General features: G+C 40.0%; 1 protein-coding gene across 3 annotated transcripts in view; it reads left to right on the top strand.

Annotated features, from left to right (window-relative positions):
* The window catches only part of ANKIB1 (ankyrin repeat and IBR domain containing 1), a 139,214-nt gene extending 123,771 nt beyond the window's left edge, over positions 1–15,443 (top strand). For 2 of the 3 annotated variants that reach the window (XM_037066071.1, XM_037066070.1), the window contains exons 12-20: positions 1,213–1,347; positions 2,472–2,558; positions 2,649–2,715; positions 4,736–4,881; positions 5,900–6,078; positions 6,931–6,982; positions 10,462–10,576; positions 11,775–11,908; positions 12,299–15,443. In XM_037066071.1, coding sequence (XP_036921966.1) covers positions 1,213–1,347; positions 2,472–2,558; positions 2,649–2,715; positions 4,736–4,881; positions 5,900–6,078; positions 6,931–6,982; positions 10,462–10,576; positions 11,775–11,908; positions 12,299–13,042 — 1,659 coding nt within the window. In that variant the 3' untranslated portion in view covers positions 13,043–15,443. The remainder of the gene's footprint in view (positions 1–1,212; positions 1,348–2,471; positions 2,559–2,648; positions 2,716–4,735; positions 4,882–5,899; positions 6,079–6,930; positions 6,983–10,461; positions 10,577–11,774; positions 11,909–12,298) is intronic. The other variant, XM_037066072.1, reaches the window with a different exon arrangement.
* Positions 15,444–17,673: the final 2,230 nt, after the last annotated feature.

The following is a 17,673-nucleotide window of genomic DNA, read 5'->3' as shown; positions in this document are numbered from 1 at the left end:
ACCAGAAGGAAGAAAGAAACAACCAAACAGAAAGGAATGAAGAAATGAGAATTCAAACAATGAGGAGAGGCTTAGGAACCTCCAGGACATCTTTAAACGTTCCAACATCTGGATTATAGGGGTACCAGAAGGGGGAAAGAAACAGCCACAAGTGGAACACTTATTTGAACAAATAAGGAGAACTTCCCCAATCTGGCAAAGGAAATGGACTTCCAGGAAACTCAGGAAGCTCAGAGAGTCCCCAAGAAGTTGGACCCAAGAAGGAACACACCAAGGCACATCATAATTACATTAGCCAAGACTAAAATGAAGGAGAGAATTCTAGAAGCAGCAAGAGATAAGGGGACAGTCACCTACAAAGGAGTTCCCATCAGACTGTCAGTGGATTTCTCAAAAGAGACCTTACAGGCAAGAAGGGGCTGGAAAGAAGTATTCCAAGTCATGAAATCCAAAGACCTACAGCCAAGATTGCTTTATCCAGCAAAGCTTTCATTTAGAATGGAAGGGCAGATAAAGTGCTTCTCAGATAAGGTCAAGTTCAAGGAGTTCATCATCACCAAGCCCTTATTATGTGAAATGTTAAAGGGACTTCTCTAAGAAAAAGAAGATAAAAATATGAACATCAGTGAAAGAATAGCAAACTCATAGTTATTAACAACCACACCTAAAACAAAAGCAAACCCAGAGGACAGCTAGATTAGGAGTGGAACCATAGAAATGAAGATCACATGGAGGGTTAGCAACAGAGGAGTGGGAGGAGGAAAAGCAGGGAGAAGGTACAGAGAATAAGTAGTATAGACGGTAGGTAGACAATAGACGGGGGAGGGCAGGAATACTATGGGAAATATAGAATCTAAAGAACTTCTGACACATGGACATGAACGAAAGGGGGGAAATGGTGGGGGAGGAATGTGCAGGGTGGAGGGGAGTGAAGGGGGGGAATGGGACAACTCTAATGGCGTAATCAATAAAATATAGTAAAAAAATTAAATTAAAAATAATACTAATTTTAAACTAATGTGACATCTTTCCTAATAGTGCAGATAATGCCTCCAAAGGAAACATGAAAAAAAAAAGGTGTGTCTTTAAGAAGATTTGTGCCTGGTCACACAGGCAGGAGTGTTTAATCCCTGCAAACTGGTAGATGAAAAATCAGAAAACAGCTTGCATATTAACATGTTGAGATGTTTACATATATGTTTTCTTTTGAAGTGCAAGTACGACTTTTGCTGGATTTGCCTAGAAGAATGGAAAAAGCATAGTTCTTCCACAGGCGGGTATTACAGATGCACTCGCTATGAGGTCATTCAGCACGTGGAGGAGCAGTCCAAGGAGATGACTGTGGAGGTAAAGAGAACTGTTTCAGCCAACACTTCTGGCTAAGCCACTTAATACCGTTGCAAGTATTTTGCATTTCTTCTTTTCCCGTCTTCATTGTAATGAGGCATGAAGTTGAATACACTTTAGCATAGCCTTTAATTTAAACAAAATAACTTTGTAAACTGGAGCTTTTTGAACAAATTTTTCTTATTTTGTATTGAACATAAGCCTTATGTGTTCCAGCCTTCCTCTACAATGACTTAAAACAATTTTTTAATTAAAGTATAGTTGACATACAATGGTGTATTGGTTTCAGGTATACAACATAGTGATTCAACATTTATATACCATATGATGTGATTACCACAGTAAGTTTAGTAACTGTATGTCACCATACAGAGTTATGATGATATTATTGACTATATTTTCTGTACTGTGCATTACATCCCCATGACAAAAATAATGTTAACATAATATCAACCATACAAGGTTATGTTATAGCATATAATAAATATCTTGGTCTGCTTGGCTGCCATGACAAAATATCATAGGCAGCTTAAATTCAGAAATTTATTTCTCACAGTTCTGGAGACTGGGAAGTACAAGATCAATGTTCTTGCCCATTCAGTTTCTGGTGATGACTCTTCCTAGCCTACAAGCAGCTCTGTTTTTTGCTGTGTCTTCACATGTGGAGAGAAAGTTCTGGTGTCTTCTGGTGTCTACAGGGCACCAGTTCTGTGGGATTAGGGCCCCGTTCTGATAACGGTTATCACCTCACAGGCCCTCTCTCCAAATACACTCACATTGGATGTTAGGGCTTCAACACAAATTTGGGGGAGACACAATTCAGTTCATAGTAATAAGCAATGTAACTAAGCAGGGAAGATATGATAAGCATAGGGCTGGTGAGGCATCTCTGCCTTCCACTCTGGGATTGTGGATTCAGAGCTTTGACACAGAAAATACAAATTCAGGGCTTTTTTCTGGGAGCCTTAAGTATATTGGTTATTATTTTCTCTCAATAAAATAGTCAACAAATCTGTGTGCATTAGTATCTATTACTAATAAAATCTTTTAAGTGGTCAAAAAAACCAATTTTAAGAGCTAGTACTTTTATTTATAAAAGTCATTTATGGAGTTTTGTTTCCTAGGCTGAGAAGAAACACAAACGGTTTCAGGAGCTTGACAGATTTATGCACTATTACACAAGATTTAAAAACCATGAGCATAGCTATCAGGTATGTCCCCAGTCATTTCAAATACACTGAAATACACTGTTGTGAATAAATAATGAGAACGATATAAATTATTTATTTCTTTTTCTTTAGTTAGAACAACGCCTTCTTAAAACAGCCAAAGAAAAGATGGAGCAACTGAGTAGAGCTCTCAAAGAAAGTAAGTTGTAAGTGGCATGTGTTATAATCAATATAAAGTGGTTATTCTACTTTTTCCTTTATTGAAGGAATAAGCATTCCTTCAATGCTTATTAACTCAGTCACTCCATTGGTAGGAGGTTAAGGCTTTTAAAGGAATACATTATCTCCATTAGCTCATTTTGGTTCTGTTGGAGTTCTCTGAAGCCCAGAGTGCAGTTTAGCATTTGAGGCCCCTGTGATTAGATTTTCCACCCAGCTTACCTCATCTCCTCTTAATTTAAGCAGCCTCCCCTATTAGCAGATACACACATCATGGTATTGCTTACTCTGTACCACTGTTGATGCTCTCCAGTGTTGGAAAAGGTGGATGGGCCCTAAAGTCATCCCTGACCTAGTCAAAAGAGCAAGAGTTGAATACCACACAATTGTTGTGTGACTGAATTCCCAAAGAGTCTTGAAAAAATTTAGCTGAGTACCTAGTGGAATGGAAATCAAGGACAGTTTGGGGAGAAATCATCCCACTGGTAAATGACAGACACTGGAGTCAAAAAACAAAAAAGACATGAGACAGGGCAAACTTAAGAGCATTCCTAAAAATGGTTGAGTACTGGTCACATTATCAGAATGTAATATATCACAGTGACCACACAGAGCACTGGCATGCCACAGGTTCTGGCATGTTTTAATCACATTTTAAAAATAATATAGCTTGTATATAAAAGATATTAAGCCTAAAATTGTAATCAGTTGTACATGTATTTTCTCCAGTTTATAAAAGTAATAAGTACTAATAACCCTTTTCATGATGATAATTCCCCAATTAAGATAGTAACCATATGCATTAATAGAAGCTTAGTCTCCTTACTAATTATGTCTCCTTACTGAAGTTGCTAGGCTTTAGCAATGATGTAACTGTCTCACTCCAGTATCGAACTCTCAAGGAATTGTCCGTGGTTGGAATTGAAAAGAGAACCCTCACAGGTTCTACAGTTCTTCAGCAGGGATTGGTGTCTGTTTCGTCACCACTGTATTCCTAATGCTGAGAACAGTGCTTAACACACAGTGCATACTCAGTAAATACCTGTTCTATTCAGTCTTCTACAGGCTCTAGATATGAAAGAGAACTAACATATACAAGGGTTGGAAAGGAAGAAACACAACTTCACAGACTTCTCACTTATCATAATGTGGAAGGGGGGTGTTTGTTTTGTTTCATTCGTTTTTCTTTTTTTACATCTTAATTCAGATACTTAAGCTAGGGTTGGTATTTGGGGCTGGTATGTATTTCATTGTGTGTACATACCCATGTAATTTCTTTCTACAGATGTGCAGAATAATCTTATTTTCAAAAGTACTTATGAATTTAGATTCTACTGCTTAATTTCGATTTTTGTTTGTAGTTAAGGAAAGGCCTATAGTATTTGGGGAAAGAACAATCTCAGATATGAAAGCAGTTTCTTCTTCCCTCCTCCTCACGCTTCCTTCATCTCCCTGAAGTTTTCTGTTTACTAGCATTAGTTATTTAGTTGTCCAGAATTAGTTATATTAGTTATCCAGAATGTTGTGTCTTTTACTCCCCTATAAGGTTGTTTTTATAGAGGCATAACTATAATTTGGCTCTTTTTTTTTTTTTAAAGCAAGATGTTAATCTTGCTCAGCAAAGTCCTACCAGTGATAACCTAAACAACTTGGTAAAGCATGGAACCTTTGAGTTGACCTAAAGCTAGATTTGTTTGCCAGCGGAGTGAGAATGGAGTGTAGGATTGGTGTATGTGCTCCTTCCCAGCTGTTATCAGTATCCTGAGCAGAGTGTGTTTCATTTATAAATGCAGACAAGTCACGTATGAGGGTGCTGTGTGGGTTTTTAGTCTAGGTCAAATAAATACAGTTCTACAGCCACTTCAAGCTGTTTCATAGGGATCCTTGTTTGGTGGTTTTTTGTTTTTCTGTTTCATTTTTAAGAAAATTCAGTGGTGTTATTAATTTTATAATAGCATATTTGCAAAAACTTGTTTCACTGTGCCTGATTCACTTCACAGCTGAAGGAGGCTGTCCAGATACCACCTTCATTGAAGATGCGGTTCACGTGCTCTTAAAAACCCGGCGCATTCTCAAGTGTTCTTATCCCTATGGATTTTTCTTAGAACCTAAAAGCACAAAAAAAGAAATTTTTGAACTCATGCAAGTAAGATATCCTTTTTAATTAAATTTAAATGCAGTTATTATGAAAAACAACTTTTCTCCTTCTTCAACCACTTCATTAAGTTTTAACTTATTTAGTGTGAGTAGTAAACAGTTTTACTTTCATTTTTACGATGGTTTTTAAATAAAGGTTTACCAGTAATAATCTGAAATTTTCCTTATGTTTGAATTTCTCATTCTGCAGATCTGAATGAATTCTCAGCTTTGCAAACATTTCCTACCATGTTTTAAATTATTAGTTTTAAGCTGGTTGAGGTTGAAACGTAGCCCAATCCAAATTACACAATTAAGGATTTTATCTTTAAAACTGAAAAAGTATATATTACTTACTAAATGGGAAAGTTGGTATTTACCAGTTTATTTTAAGAGTACAGCTAAAAAAGTTACAATACTTAAAAACAAAAACACCTATGTCAACTGACATCTCTGTAACTGACCAACTTCATTGTACATTACTCTATTTTTTTTTGCACCGTACTTTCTTCTCTTGCTAGTTTTTGTCATCCCTTTGAATTGCCCCCTCCTAATTCATATCCTATATTTCTTTTCAACTTTCAATATTCATTTTCTTCTTAAAGCCTTTCTAGCCTAACCCCAAATCACAGGGATCTTGCCTTGCCACAGATTTTCAGGCATTTGAATGTAGTCTATACCACATGTTATGCATTTGCATGCACAGTGACTTGACTTGAAGTTTATTAGGTTTTTTTTTTTTACGTAGACAAATTATAAATTCCTTGTACATAGCTGGTATTCTCACTGTTTCTTTGTGATTCATACCAACTACATTGCCATAAATGCCTGGCAAATGGGTGCTGCTTTCCTATAATGTGACAAATAGAAACATGTCAAATACAAAGTTATTTCAGAGTTTGGAATAATTTCTGACTTTAGAAGAGTTAGAGTTAATTGAGAAACCAGATAGACACTGGATTTACTGTTTGGATTTGCTGTTGACCAATCCACCAGCCTATAATCTTTTGTTTCTCTTCTTACTGTAGACAGACCTGGAAATGGTCACTGAAGACCTTGCCCAAAAAGTCAATAGGCCTTACCTTCGCACACCCCGCCACAAGATTATCAAGGCGGCTTGCCTGGTCCAGCAGAAGAGGCAGGAATTCCTGGCATCCGTGGCACGGGGGGTTGCTCCTGCAGACTCACCGGAAGCTCCAAGGCGCAGGTAAAAGGGATGCGCATTGTGAGACCGTCCTAACTCCAGCCTCAAGTGCCAGCAGGTTTATTTTTCTGTCCAACTAGGTTTTATAAAACTGCAAATGTGGATAGCTGATGAAAGTATAGTAGCTTCTTTTTGGTGATTTCCCTCAAGTACTACTTCTGTTTTTCTCATTTTTTTGTTTGTCACTGTGTAGTTTCTCACTAAATAGGGTAGGTGAATTTCATACTTCAGTGAACTTGTAATTCAAAGACTATGCTAGTGAGTCATTTAAAATAAGTAATATATGTAGTGTTGGGATAGCTATAAACATCTCATGTTGTAGTATTTGGAAGCCTTGCCAGCTTGTCATGGATATATTTGTAAGAGATGAAGAAATATTAGTAGTAAATTAATAAAGTTATTTAATGATCTATATTAGTAAAGTTATTTAAGAGACCCATATCATCCATTAAAGAGAAGTTGACTTCGGTTGTTTCCGATACTTATACTATTAATGCCATTATAAATTCAAGTATACCTTTTTTATTCATGATAATTACAAGCATTAGAAATTCCTTTGACCCTGTTTTTACATCAATATTTATAATTTAAAAATAGAGGCAGTCATAAAATAGTCTGTTGTAGCATGGTGATTTTTATTTTTCCACCATTTTACACAAACATTAAGTAACTTAGAATTTGAAAGAAAAAAATGAAAGTATCACTTTAATTATATTCTATAGTGAATCTACTTTGGTTAAGCAAGTTCCGATCCAAGTAGAGGAATTAAAAGGAGTGCCCAAAGGGCAAGGGTCTGGTTGTTTGTATTCTCGAGTACTGACAGTAAATCAAACGGTGTGTCTAATTTCTTTGTAGCTTTGCTGGTGGAACATGGGATTGGGAATATTTAGGATTTGCATCGCCTGAGGTAATTGTTTTATGGGGGTTTGTTTTACTTTATTATATTTCCCCTTAGCGCAACCCTGCTTATATCTGCACCCTCTTCTATTCTAAATCCTGAGGTTGTCAGCATTGTTTTTTCTTTCATTTATTAATAAAAATGCCTCTGCAGGGCCTACATGTAGTCATTTATGGCCTTAGATTATTAAATGCATCTCCCCTGTTACCATTTTTAATTACTGAACAGTCAGCATTAAGGCCAATTTATATCTCGTATTTTTGGAAAATATCTTCCAATTGATTAACAGATACAAATTTTATTTATTAGAAATGCACATTTCTAGTTGTAAAATTGTTTCATTCTGAATCTGTTTTTAAAAGTTATGGCAATAACCTGAGAGGATTGATTTATAATCAGCCACTAAGGTGGAGATTTGACATCAGTAGTGTTTATGCAGAAAGAAATGCTTAGCTTAGTCGCTTTCTGCTTCTCTAAGATTTTCATGTTCTTCTTGTTTTTTCTTTGTTGTTGTTATATGCCATTTTAAAATACAGAAGTTCTAAAATGCACTGCAAATAGTAGTTGCCGCAAATAAAAATATAATAGAGTGAAAATCTTAATCGCATTGCAATTTTCCGAGATTTAAATTGCCACTGTCACTGTTGAGTCGGATTTTTAAATGGTTTTGGCATTTCTTTCTAACTTTGTCTTCTTCCTTGTTCTTTTATTCTTGTTCTTTTATACCATCCAATGCTTATGTTATAATAAACTTTTAACTTTAATTCTGGGACGGGGGCAGGGCAATGAATTTCTTGTTTATCATTTATATCCCATTTGTTATTTTCAACTGAAAGACAGTGAAAGTGATTATTATCTGGAAATGACCGTGGCTCATTTAAATCAGATAGCTTTCTCGTTTCAGTTGCTGCGGATACTTGCAATCACCTTGTAGCCTTTTGTATTGGTAGATGCATCCAAGAAAATACTGACTTGGGAAAACAGTTTGTGCTTAGACCTCTGATAGGGAATTTTAAATTCACTTCAATTACCCTCCCCCAGAAATTTTATAGCTAATATCTTAATGAAATGTCTGTTGTAAAACAGACAGTGAACCCTTCCTTGACCTGATCCATGCTTATTATTTCTATGTTATAATTACAGCTTTGGGGATATTGGGAGAAATGTCCAAATAAAAGGAGGAATAAAAGCTTCAATTATCAAAAAAAAGAGAGAGTACTAAGGCTTTCAGAATTTCAAGGTAGAAGCACAGTTTAGCAAAAATGACTTGCTGGCGCGGTCACCGTCATTTGTGCGCCACCACGGCTCCTGGCTCCTAGTGAGGCCAGGGGTCCCGAAGTACTTGTCTTTGCCTACTGAGGACCTGCTAATGGGACTGAAGCAGATGGACTTTGTAAAAAGTAGGAAAGCGGGCCACCTCACATATAAGTATTTACAAATAAAATTGTTGAGGTTTTATTCTCTAGAGATTGAGAATTGTGAAAGAATAACAGTTTCTTCATAAATTTATTTTTTATGAGTTAAAAACATTTTACAGGGATTATTTAACTCACTTTTACTTTTCTCTAAAGTCTTTGGCACATTGAGACACCAAGTTTTTATCTATACCTTATTACAAGTATGAAGAATCACCCCTCAGTGAAACTCTAAAATTTTGCATGGATGCAACTAGCAAGTAACTGCCAGAATTTTATCTTTAAGAGTTAGTTTCATGCTTTTATATACACTCTGGGAAAAAATGTTGTCAAACTCCAGTAGACTTTTATATTTTTTTCCAGTAAAGTTAAATCCATCTTACTATTTTTAATTAAACTGCATGAGTCAGTCACTAGCATCAGTATTTACTTTGCACCGCTTCAAAGCAGAGGAGCCCTGAGGAAAGAGCGTAACTGGAAGTCTGCAGGCCACCTGAACGCAGGCCCTGGCTCTAACTCACCAGACCGTGCGCTGTGTCCCTCTGCAGTTTCTTCAAAATGGGGGTGGTAATGTCATGGGGTTCTGGCAGGATCGGAGCATCTCTTTAAGTCACCAACAAACTGGTGTTCCATAAATGGTAGCGATTATTTAAAACAAATAAATATCCCAGCAGCTTTTTTCCCTATAAATCTTAGGGCCTCTCTGTCTTCTCTGTAGCCTTAACACTCTCCAAACCATTTGGAACATCCCAACTAAAGCCTTTTCATGTGCTTACTTGGAGATCTTAGGAATCCTTCAAAATTTTCAGATAAGTTTAATTTTATGAGACAAATTTTTTAAGCCTATTGCATCCCGAGCGAATGCCATGTGGGTTTTCCATCAGAAAAATTATATAACAAATTTATCTTAGGTTTCCAGGCAAAGAGGATGTGAGACCCTCTTTGGCTTCATTTATACAGTCCTAAAATTACATTCAGCTCTTTGAAGGCAACCACGAGGCTGATGTTGACCCCCGGTGAAAATGAGTTTGACACCCTTGGCCTAAATAATGCCCCCCAGGCACTTGTATCATTTATGCATTTGTTCCTAACGTGGTAGGATGCCTGTCACCTCTTACTAGAGTCCAGCTGCTTATACAGATGGAGTTTAAATAAATTTAACCCCAGTGACATGACATGGAAGTTTTATTTGTAATGTAAAACGTTTGTTTATTTTAGTATTTTCACGATATAAGTATATTGAGTACTCGAGGGTAACCAAGATAACCATAAACCTGAGTATCTTAGAGCTTATCACTGAAAGAATCTATAATGATTCCCAAAATTAGCCTTCTTGTGTTGGTGTCACGCCCACTGGCCTCTCTTCTCATATCTTGTGTCACTAAAATCTGGTCCTGCCCTTTGCAACAGCAAACCCACTTTAAACTGTCACTGCAGATGTAAAATGAACTCAGGGACATCTGCCCAAATTGTGTTCTTCCCATTTGTGAAACAGAAAACACTTCCCTCTGCCTGTCTTGTAGAAAACCCCGCATGTCAGCCAATGTAGGAAGGAAGCCAGACAGCGTCGTGTTCTAAAGCTCACCACACACTTTCCCGTGATGTAGTCATTTGACCTGTGTGATATGCTAGTCCCACAAAATATAAAGTCTAACAGTCTGACATGCACTTAACAGTGTGTGCTTTTCTTTCTTTCTATTGTATATATCACAGTCACTTTTTAAAAACCAGACCTCCAGGGAGATCCTAACTTACAGTAGTCAGACCATCACAGGGTCAGCTACGCTACTAAATAACAAGGACCAGGCACATGAAATATGGCTCAGTTGAGATCTAGCCTTGGAGCTTGCAAGTATTCCCAATTTACCCAGGCAGTTGTACTCACTACCTAAAATTTTTATTTTTCCATTTTCCCTTTTCTTTTTCCTTGGCATGGCACAACCTTTTTCTATAGCCAAATGATTTTATAATACATATATAAAATCACACTTTTTTCCCTGGAATTCTGTGCTGTTTCTTTGCATTTAAAAAAGTGCATGCTCTCCTGTATTTTATAACCTTTGGTTTATGCAGGAATATGCTGAATTTCAGTATCGGAGGAGGCACAGACAGCAGCGCCGTCGCGGAGATGTGCACAGCCTGCTCAGTAACCCCCCAGACACCGACGAGCCCAGTGAAAGCACTTTAGGTAAGGAAGCTCTTGGGTCAGGTGTGTTTTAATCTCTTAGTTCTCTAAAATTTATTCTAAAAGCTGAGTGTGTGTTTGTGAAGGCGTTTGTAATTTAGGTATACAATCAGTGTGGAGCCACTTTTACTGTCACAGGATACGGAAAACCAGGGGAGTTAAGAACGTGGGCTGTGGACTCAGACCTGGGTTCAGGACCCCATCTCTGCTGCTTAACAGGGCAGCACATTGAGTCACTGAACTTCTCTGAGCTTCGGTCTCCACATTCTACAGAAGCAACACTAATAGTGCTACTCAGAGGCTAATTGTGCATTTTAGGTGAGATTGTGCATGTCAAGTTCTTAAGCATGAGTAGTTCTGGTGAGTACTCGTAAATTGTAGCGGTCATGGGATGTTTTCCTCCTAGCCTCAGTTCTCCTATAAGCAGTCTTTAAAAGAGAAAATTTCTGATATTAGAAATTACTTTAATTATCAACCTTTAATTATTAAATTATAATTGAAAGTCGTTAAACTGTAATGTCAGCAGATTATTTTTAGTAAATCAGGATCAATGGGCCTAAAGATGTTTTCTTCAGGCTATTGTTGTAGTTCCCACAATCTTTAAAAAAAAATAAACTAACTAAAACCCTGAAAACTGAACTCCTTTACTTATTATTGCTGAAGAAAACAAAGAGGCCCTGGCTGGTATAGCTCAGTGGATTGAATGCTGGCTTGTGAACCAAGGGGTCGCCGGTTCAATTCCCAGTTAGGGCACATGCCTGGGTTGTGGACCAGGTCCCCAGTTGGGGGCATATGAGAGGCAACCACACATTGGCATTTCTTCTTTTTCTCTCTCCCTCCCCTTCTCTCTAAAAGTAAATAAATAAAATCTTTAAAAAAAAAGAAAAGACAGAGAGGAATGGATGGTAACATTGGTATTTCTTGGTGTTAGCCAGAGGCCAAGAAGCAGTAGCATTGGCATTTCTGAATAGAACCATATGTAGTGCAAGCAAAAATGCAAATAATAATCATGGGTGTGAAGTAGCCTGAGAGATACATTGTTGCTTTTGGTGAGACAAATACACATGAGAAATCTGAAAGATTAGGTGAACTGTGAACACAGGTTGTCACCAACACTTAAAGAGAAATTGCCAATTTAACTGAAAAGATACATGAAATCTGTATGACCAGATCGTCTCTGGTATTGCTTGCTTTGAAACAGATCTCCCAGAAGGTGGCAGTGGCCGCAGGCTGGGCCCCTCCGTGGTCGGCTCTGCGTCCATGAGTGCACTGCACAGCTCTGCCCTGCGGGACCTCCCCTCTGCCGGCCGCTCTGACCGCCAGGATGCTCTCCAGGTAGCTTTGCTGGGCCCCGGCCTCTGCTCCTGCTCAGTGTAGCCTGGTTTCCTAATTTCACTTTCACTGCTTTTCTTTTTTTCCCTTCCATTCTAAATTGTTTCAGAGGTGTGCTGTAGGAAAAGAAATTTACCATAAGGAGTTTTTTTCCCCTGTAACAGGGAAGAGAAAACTAAAATAAGATTTGAATAGATGAAATAATTCTTCTGTATAAGTAGAGGTAATGGGGAAAATACAATAAAAATAAACTATTGAAATAAAAAATAAGAATAAATAAAAGAGAGGTAATAGTAATTGTGTTAGGTAAAAAAAAAACAGTGGTAAACCTCATTGGGTTAAATCATTTTTCCTTTTGAATTTTAGAGTGGTTTTATTCTCTGTTGCCCTCAGGCTCTGAGTTCCTTGGATGAAGATGATCCCAATATACTTCTCGCAATACAGTTGTCACTGCAAGAATCTGGGCTGGCCATCGAAGAAGGAAACAGAGACTTCCTTGGTAGTGAAGCATCCTTAGGTGCGATAGGCACTTCTTTATCTTCCAGGCTGGACTCTGTCCCCAGGAGCACGGACAGCCCGCAGGCTGTGTTAAGCAGCTCTGAGCTGTTGGAACTCAGCGACAGCCTCCTGAGGCTAGGAGCAGAGAGTGACCCATTTTCATCTGACACCCTGAGTTCACTCCCTCTCAGTGAGGCAAGAAGTGAATTCTGTCCCTCATCCAGTGACCCTGACTCAGCTGGCCAGGATGCCAACATCAATGATAATCTTCTTGGCAACATAATGGCTTGGTTTCATGACATGAACCCTCAGACTATTGCCCTGATTCCTCCAGCGGCTTCAGAAGTCAGTGCAGACTCCCTGCCCCCCTGTGTCAGAGGTGGGTCGGAAGGCGTGAGGGATGTGGAACTGGTGCCACCAGAAGAGGATCCTGTCTTTGAAGATGCTGTGGTCAGTGAAGGTAGAGGAACCCAGAAAGGAGACGAAAACTCTTTGGAGGAGAATATTCTAGCTGGGGAAGCCCCTCCTCAAGCTGGCGAAAGTGGTAATGAGGCAGCCGACAAGGAGGGTAGTTCAGATGTTTCAAGTCAAACACCTCAAACCTCAAGTGACTGGGTTGAACAAGTACATTTAGTGTGAGCTGCACACGTCTGGGCTCCCAGCGAATTGCAGGTACAGGTGGTATGCTAGTGCAGTGTGCTTTATAGAGACTTGATCCACTTAATTCCAACTCAATTCTAAACCACTGGAAGTAGGGTTGAATACGAGGAGTTCCCTTGAATAGTAGCTTCATTTTGGAGTTAAGCCTCACACGGAACCTCTTTCATATTTAATTGGATAGCTTTCCCTTTTTTCGCTGCCAAAAAGAAGAGCGAGAGAGAGAAACAAGCTGGAGTAAGTCAGTTAGATTCCACATGCTAAGAAAATGCAGTCCCCTGTTTAGCCTAAAGTCAGCAATAGTTATATTGAACATTAAAATTAAAGGCTTACTCCTTAATCCTTGGGTGGTTTTCCTCTTTCAAAAACAAAGTGGGGTGGGGGGAATCTTCATTTCAGACCTTGTTTTGGATAGACCTGGTAACAAACATTGAGTTCCTTGATCTCTTTGTGCTTGGACTTCTTCCCGCCTTTTTGTCTAAGCAGAATGAATCGAAGTGTCCAGAGCTTCTCGTTAGTGCTGCATCTACCACCATGTAATTGGTTTTCGTTTTCACATGAGTCAAAAATTCCTTTTCATGTCTATTTACAGTCCACTAGTGCCAAACTCTGACTCGTGCGCTAAGATGGCGTTCAGGCGTGGGGTGCCCTAGAGGCTCCGGGTGGCCCCAGCGCGCTCGGGAGTGAGGCACCATGGGTAGCAGTGAGATTCCAGGCTTTAATGGGCTTTTGTTGCCATGGAGACTGCATTTACATAAATGTAGCCTGTAGCTTAAGTTAACTAAACCTAATGCTGCTGTTAAAACAGTTTATTTTAATATTAAAATACGGTTGATTAGCAACAGCGGTGCTGTATTTTAAAAGGCACTTTATTGGAAGTGCAATCATAGTTCTTTGTTTTCACAGTTTTACAGTGCATTCTAATTACTAATGGGTGCAATTACTTTTAATGGTAAGTGTTTTATAAAGTAGAAAAAAGTGGAGTTTTCTGAGTTATAGTAAATCCCACGATTATTAAACAATCCAATAAAACATCCTGCGCAACATGTTACTGTGCCTTTGCCGAACCTAAACGGATAGTTGCCAGTTAAATGAGTGAGTCATTCACACTTCACTGTCTCTTCTGACATTACTATGCTACGAACTGCAGAGACCTCCATGAAACCACCCATGGCCTTGCCTTTACAGTAAACGTAACAACTAAATATTTGATCAGTTGTTTGCCTAAATAGCAGGTACTGACATGTGTTCGTTCTGTTGCACAATACTAATTTGCTGTGTGATTACTGTTTAGTGTTCAAAAAAAATCAACTTCCTAGTTATCAGTGTCTTACTGTGAAGAAAATACTGGTCTTAGTTGTAATTAAGATACAATGATACAGTGTGTAATTAAAACTAGAGTAACTGTTGGAATGGCTGTTCTACTTACATATTATCACAACTAGCATAACATAAGCAAAATAGATATGCAACGCTCCATTTAATGTTTTGCCAGATTCTTACCAGAAATCTGCAGATACCAAAATTTCAGTACCAAGTTTGTACAGGCATGTCCTGGGCTGGGGGAAAGGTTACATTAGTATTGATAGTCACATGAGTTACAATTACAGTTTTTTATTACTTTTTATTTTCCAAACCCTGCTTTTGAGATACTCTCATATTTGGAATTTGCGTGGCTAGGTTGTGGTAGTGTTTGGTGCTCCCCAGGCTCCCTCGGGGCAGAGACCAGGGTGGGGTTGTCCTGTGCCGGGGAGTCCCAAGGCCACAGCAGGGTTTCTTTCCCCAGTCACCAGAGACATTGGCATCAACCCTATTAAGATTTGTTGGAGTAAATGTTAACTTTTATCTGCGGTGTATTACTGTATATTAAACTGAAATAGTCCATTAAAGGATTTTTTTTTTTTACAAATTTATTTTGGATTGAAAGTATCAACACCCGTCAGTTTTTAGACCAGGTTGTAACTTTTCAAAAGAAGGAGTCTGTGTGCCATGGAGCCTGTCTTGCAAAGCCTGTGTGCCTGGCGGGCTGTGGCCCTCACCCGGGCAGTGAGTGGTGCCCTGAGTCTCCGTGCTGCTCTCTCCGGAGCATGAGGAAAGACCGGTAGCTGATTTGTATTTCCTTGGTACATATTTTAAAAACAACAGTCACTGACTTTACAATTCAGAAATAAAGTTTGGCAAAGCCTATTTTGTAAACAAGTTAATTTTATAATGTAAAAAAAATTACTCTAACCTTGACTTGTTATTTGCACTTTCATAGTCTATACTTGATACATTCCCACTTTATATATAGTAGGGTCTACAACCGTGTAGATGTTTGGCCAAATGAATGCTGTTAATAATATGTAAAATTCTTTGATTAAACATTTATTACTTAAACTACTTCACTTTTGTCTCGTTACATTATAGACTTTGTTTTAACCAAGTTAGGAAGCTGATTTTCTTCAAATTAAATTCCCTCAAACATGATGGGATTAATTTTGTTTTTATATTTAACTGATTAGGGCCTAATATTTTTCGCATTGAGGATTTAGTACCCCAGAATAGTAGATTTCTTTCTAGAAAGATGTAAGTGGCTCTTTCTGGCTATTATATGATTGTCCTTGTTTTAAGAAATAAAAAAGGCAGTGCTTACATTTCTCAAAGAACAGTGGGCCAGAAAAGGTTGCTTTTGCTGTCTCTCTTACTTAGGATGGCAGGCGGCTGGCCGATGGAGTGGTGGCCCAACGTCTGAAGGAATTACTCTTCTTCAGTCTTTAAAATTGTGATTGAAAGTGTCCTTGATCAGGCTCAGCATTACCTTTCAGCCGGTCCTTGCACCAGGGCCCGGCCACACAGGGCATCCGTGTGCAGACTGGCTGAGAGAGAGTCCTGAGGGAGCGAGCAGAACACAACACAGACAAGGTTAGTTACTGTACAGGAAGTTGGGTTTCCTTGTGCCTGCATATCTCGGTGAGCGTGCCAAAGACTGCAAGGCCTGACAGCCAAACCGCCCAGGCAGCTGGCAGCCTTGAGGAGCAGTCCTGCTGCGAGCGCATTGCATCCGCGGCGCTCAGAGTTCCTCAGCGCAGCACCCACCCGCCACGTGCTTGGCATTCGTCTGGGCCCAGAATACTTCTCCTGTGGAACTGGGGGCAAGGAGAACTGGCACCAATACGCTGGCGTTCATGCTGCCTGCTCTGCTGCAAGCGATGGAGCCCTTTACCTCTGACCCAGCAGTCTCATTACTTCTGCTGGCTCTGAAACGGACCAGCTAACATGCTGATTTGGGAACAGGGTACAGTGAACTCCCAGACCCGACAGTTTTGCCAGTAAGGATGGAATGCGGGCAGACATGATTTTCTGGAAGAGGAGTCATGGGCCAGGGGAGGATGGACTCAGAAGTCTGTGTGGTAGTGAACACTCTCACCCAAGTAATAGGTGAGGGGTGGGGGACAGAGGACTGGTTCCCACTGTCCTACCTACTGCTGGACAGGACTTGAGCTGATGTTTAAAGGCTTAGGGATAAGAAGTAGGACTGAAACAAGCTGTTCACACGGTTCCTTGATTGCTGCTAACTCCTGCAGGCGAGCAGAAGGAGGAATGTTTTCATGACCAGGAGTCAGAAATCCCCGTAGCCCCAACTGAAAGGCAGTATGGCTGCACCTACTGAGTTGGAGTCCCCAAACGTAAAATCAGTGTATCGGCAATAAGAAGCTTGCTGTGTGAGAGCTTTGAGTGGACCAAAAACGTTAGACATTTATATGGTTGGACAGCAGGTAAGCACAACACTATCCAAATGCTTAGGTGGATGCAAAGCCTTGCCTGAACATGCAGGTCAGGGGCCCTCACAGCACCGGGCATCTAAGGTAGCCCCCTGTGAGGACACGGTGCTGGGTGCAGGAGTGACACGAGGTGCCACAGGCCGAGGCTGGACGCCGACTGGCCTCACCACTGCCTGAGGGGAGAGGTAGTTGTGCCATTGTGCGGACACTGACCCTGAGCAAGGGGCTATGGGAGGACGACCCACACAGGCTAGCCTCCCCATCCCCGGGCTGCCTCGCCCATGGTGAGGAGGTATGGTGATCTGCCACTCATCTGTCACCTGGCAGTAGCTCCTGACTGACATGCATTTTAGACGACTCAGCTGGGGGAAAGCCTTTGGACACAGTAGGGGGCAGGAGGGGCTTCCCTTGTGGGTCAGGCCCTCTGATTCAGCGTAATGTTGGGCTTCCAAATCCAAATGCCTAACACAAGGAATATGTCCATGCCCACGAGTACCCGTCTCGTAATTGTCCAGTGGGTTCTCGGGTTCAGGGGCAGCCATGTGCAGAGAGGTGGGCATGGATCCTAGCCTGGCTCCTTGTCGCGTCTCTGGTGGCCCAGCAGAAACAAGATAGAATCCCTCCCCCCAAGAGGAGAAAGTACAGTCACCTTTTTTCCCCAACTTGCAGTGATCCTTTGTTTTTTCCTAGAATCTGGATACAATTAACTTTGTCTTAAGGGAGGAATTGTCTGTTTACATCACTTCTCATGGTAAAAAGCTATGGGAGGTTTGTTGGTGTAACCATTCATAGGTCAGGACAGATTAGTAAAGAGTAACTTTGTTTATGTGCAAACGAGTTTTTAAAGGC

This window comes from Sturnira hondurensis, unplaced genomic scaffold (assembly GCF_014824575.4).
Source record: "Sturnira hondurensis isolate 20B ecotype Veracruz unplaced genomic scaffold, ASM1482457v3 Scaffold0016462, whole genome shotgun sequence".
Classification (NCBI taxonomy): Eukaryota; Metazoa; Chordata; class Mammalia; order Chiroptera; family Phyllostomidae; genus Sturnira; species Sturnira hondurensis.
This window is presented reverse-complemented; position numbering and strand designations above follow the sequence as displayed.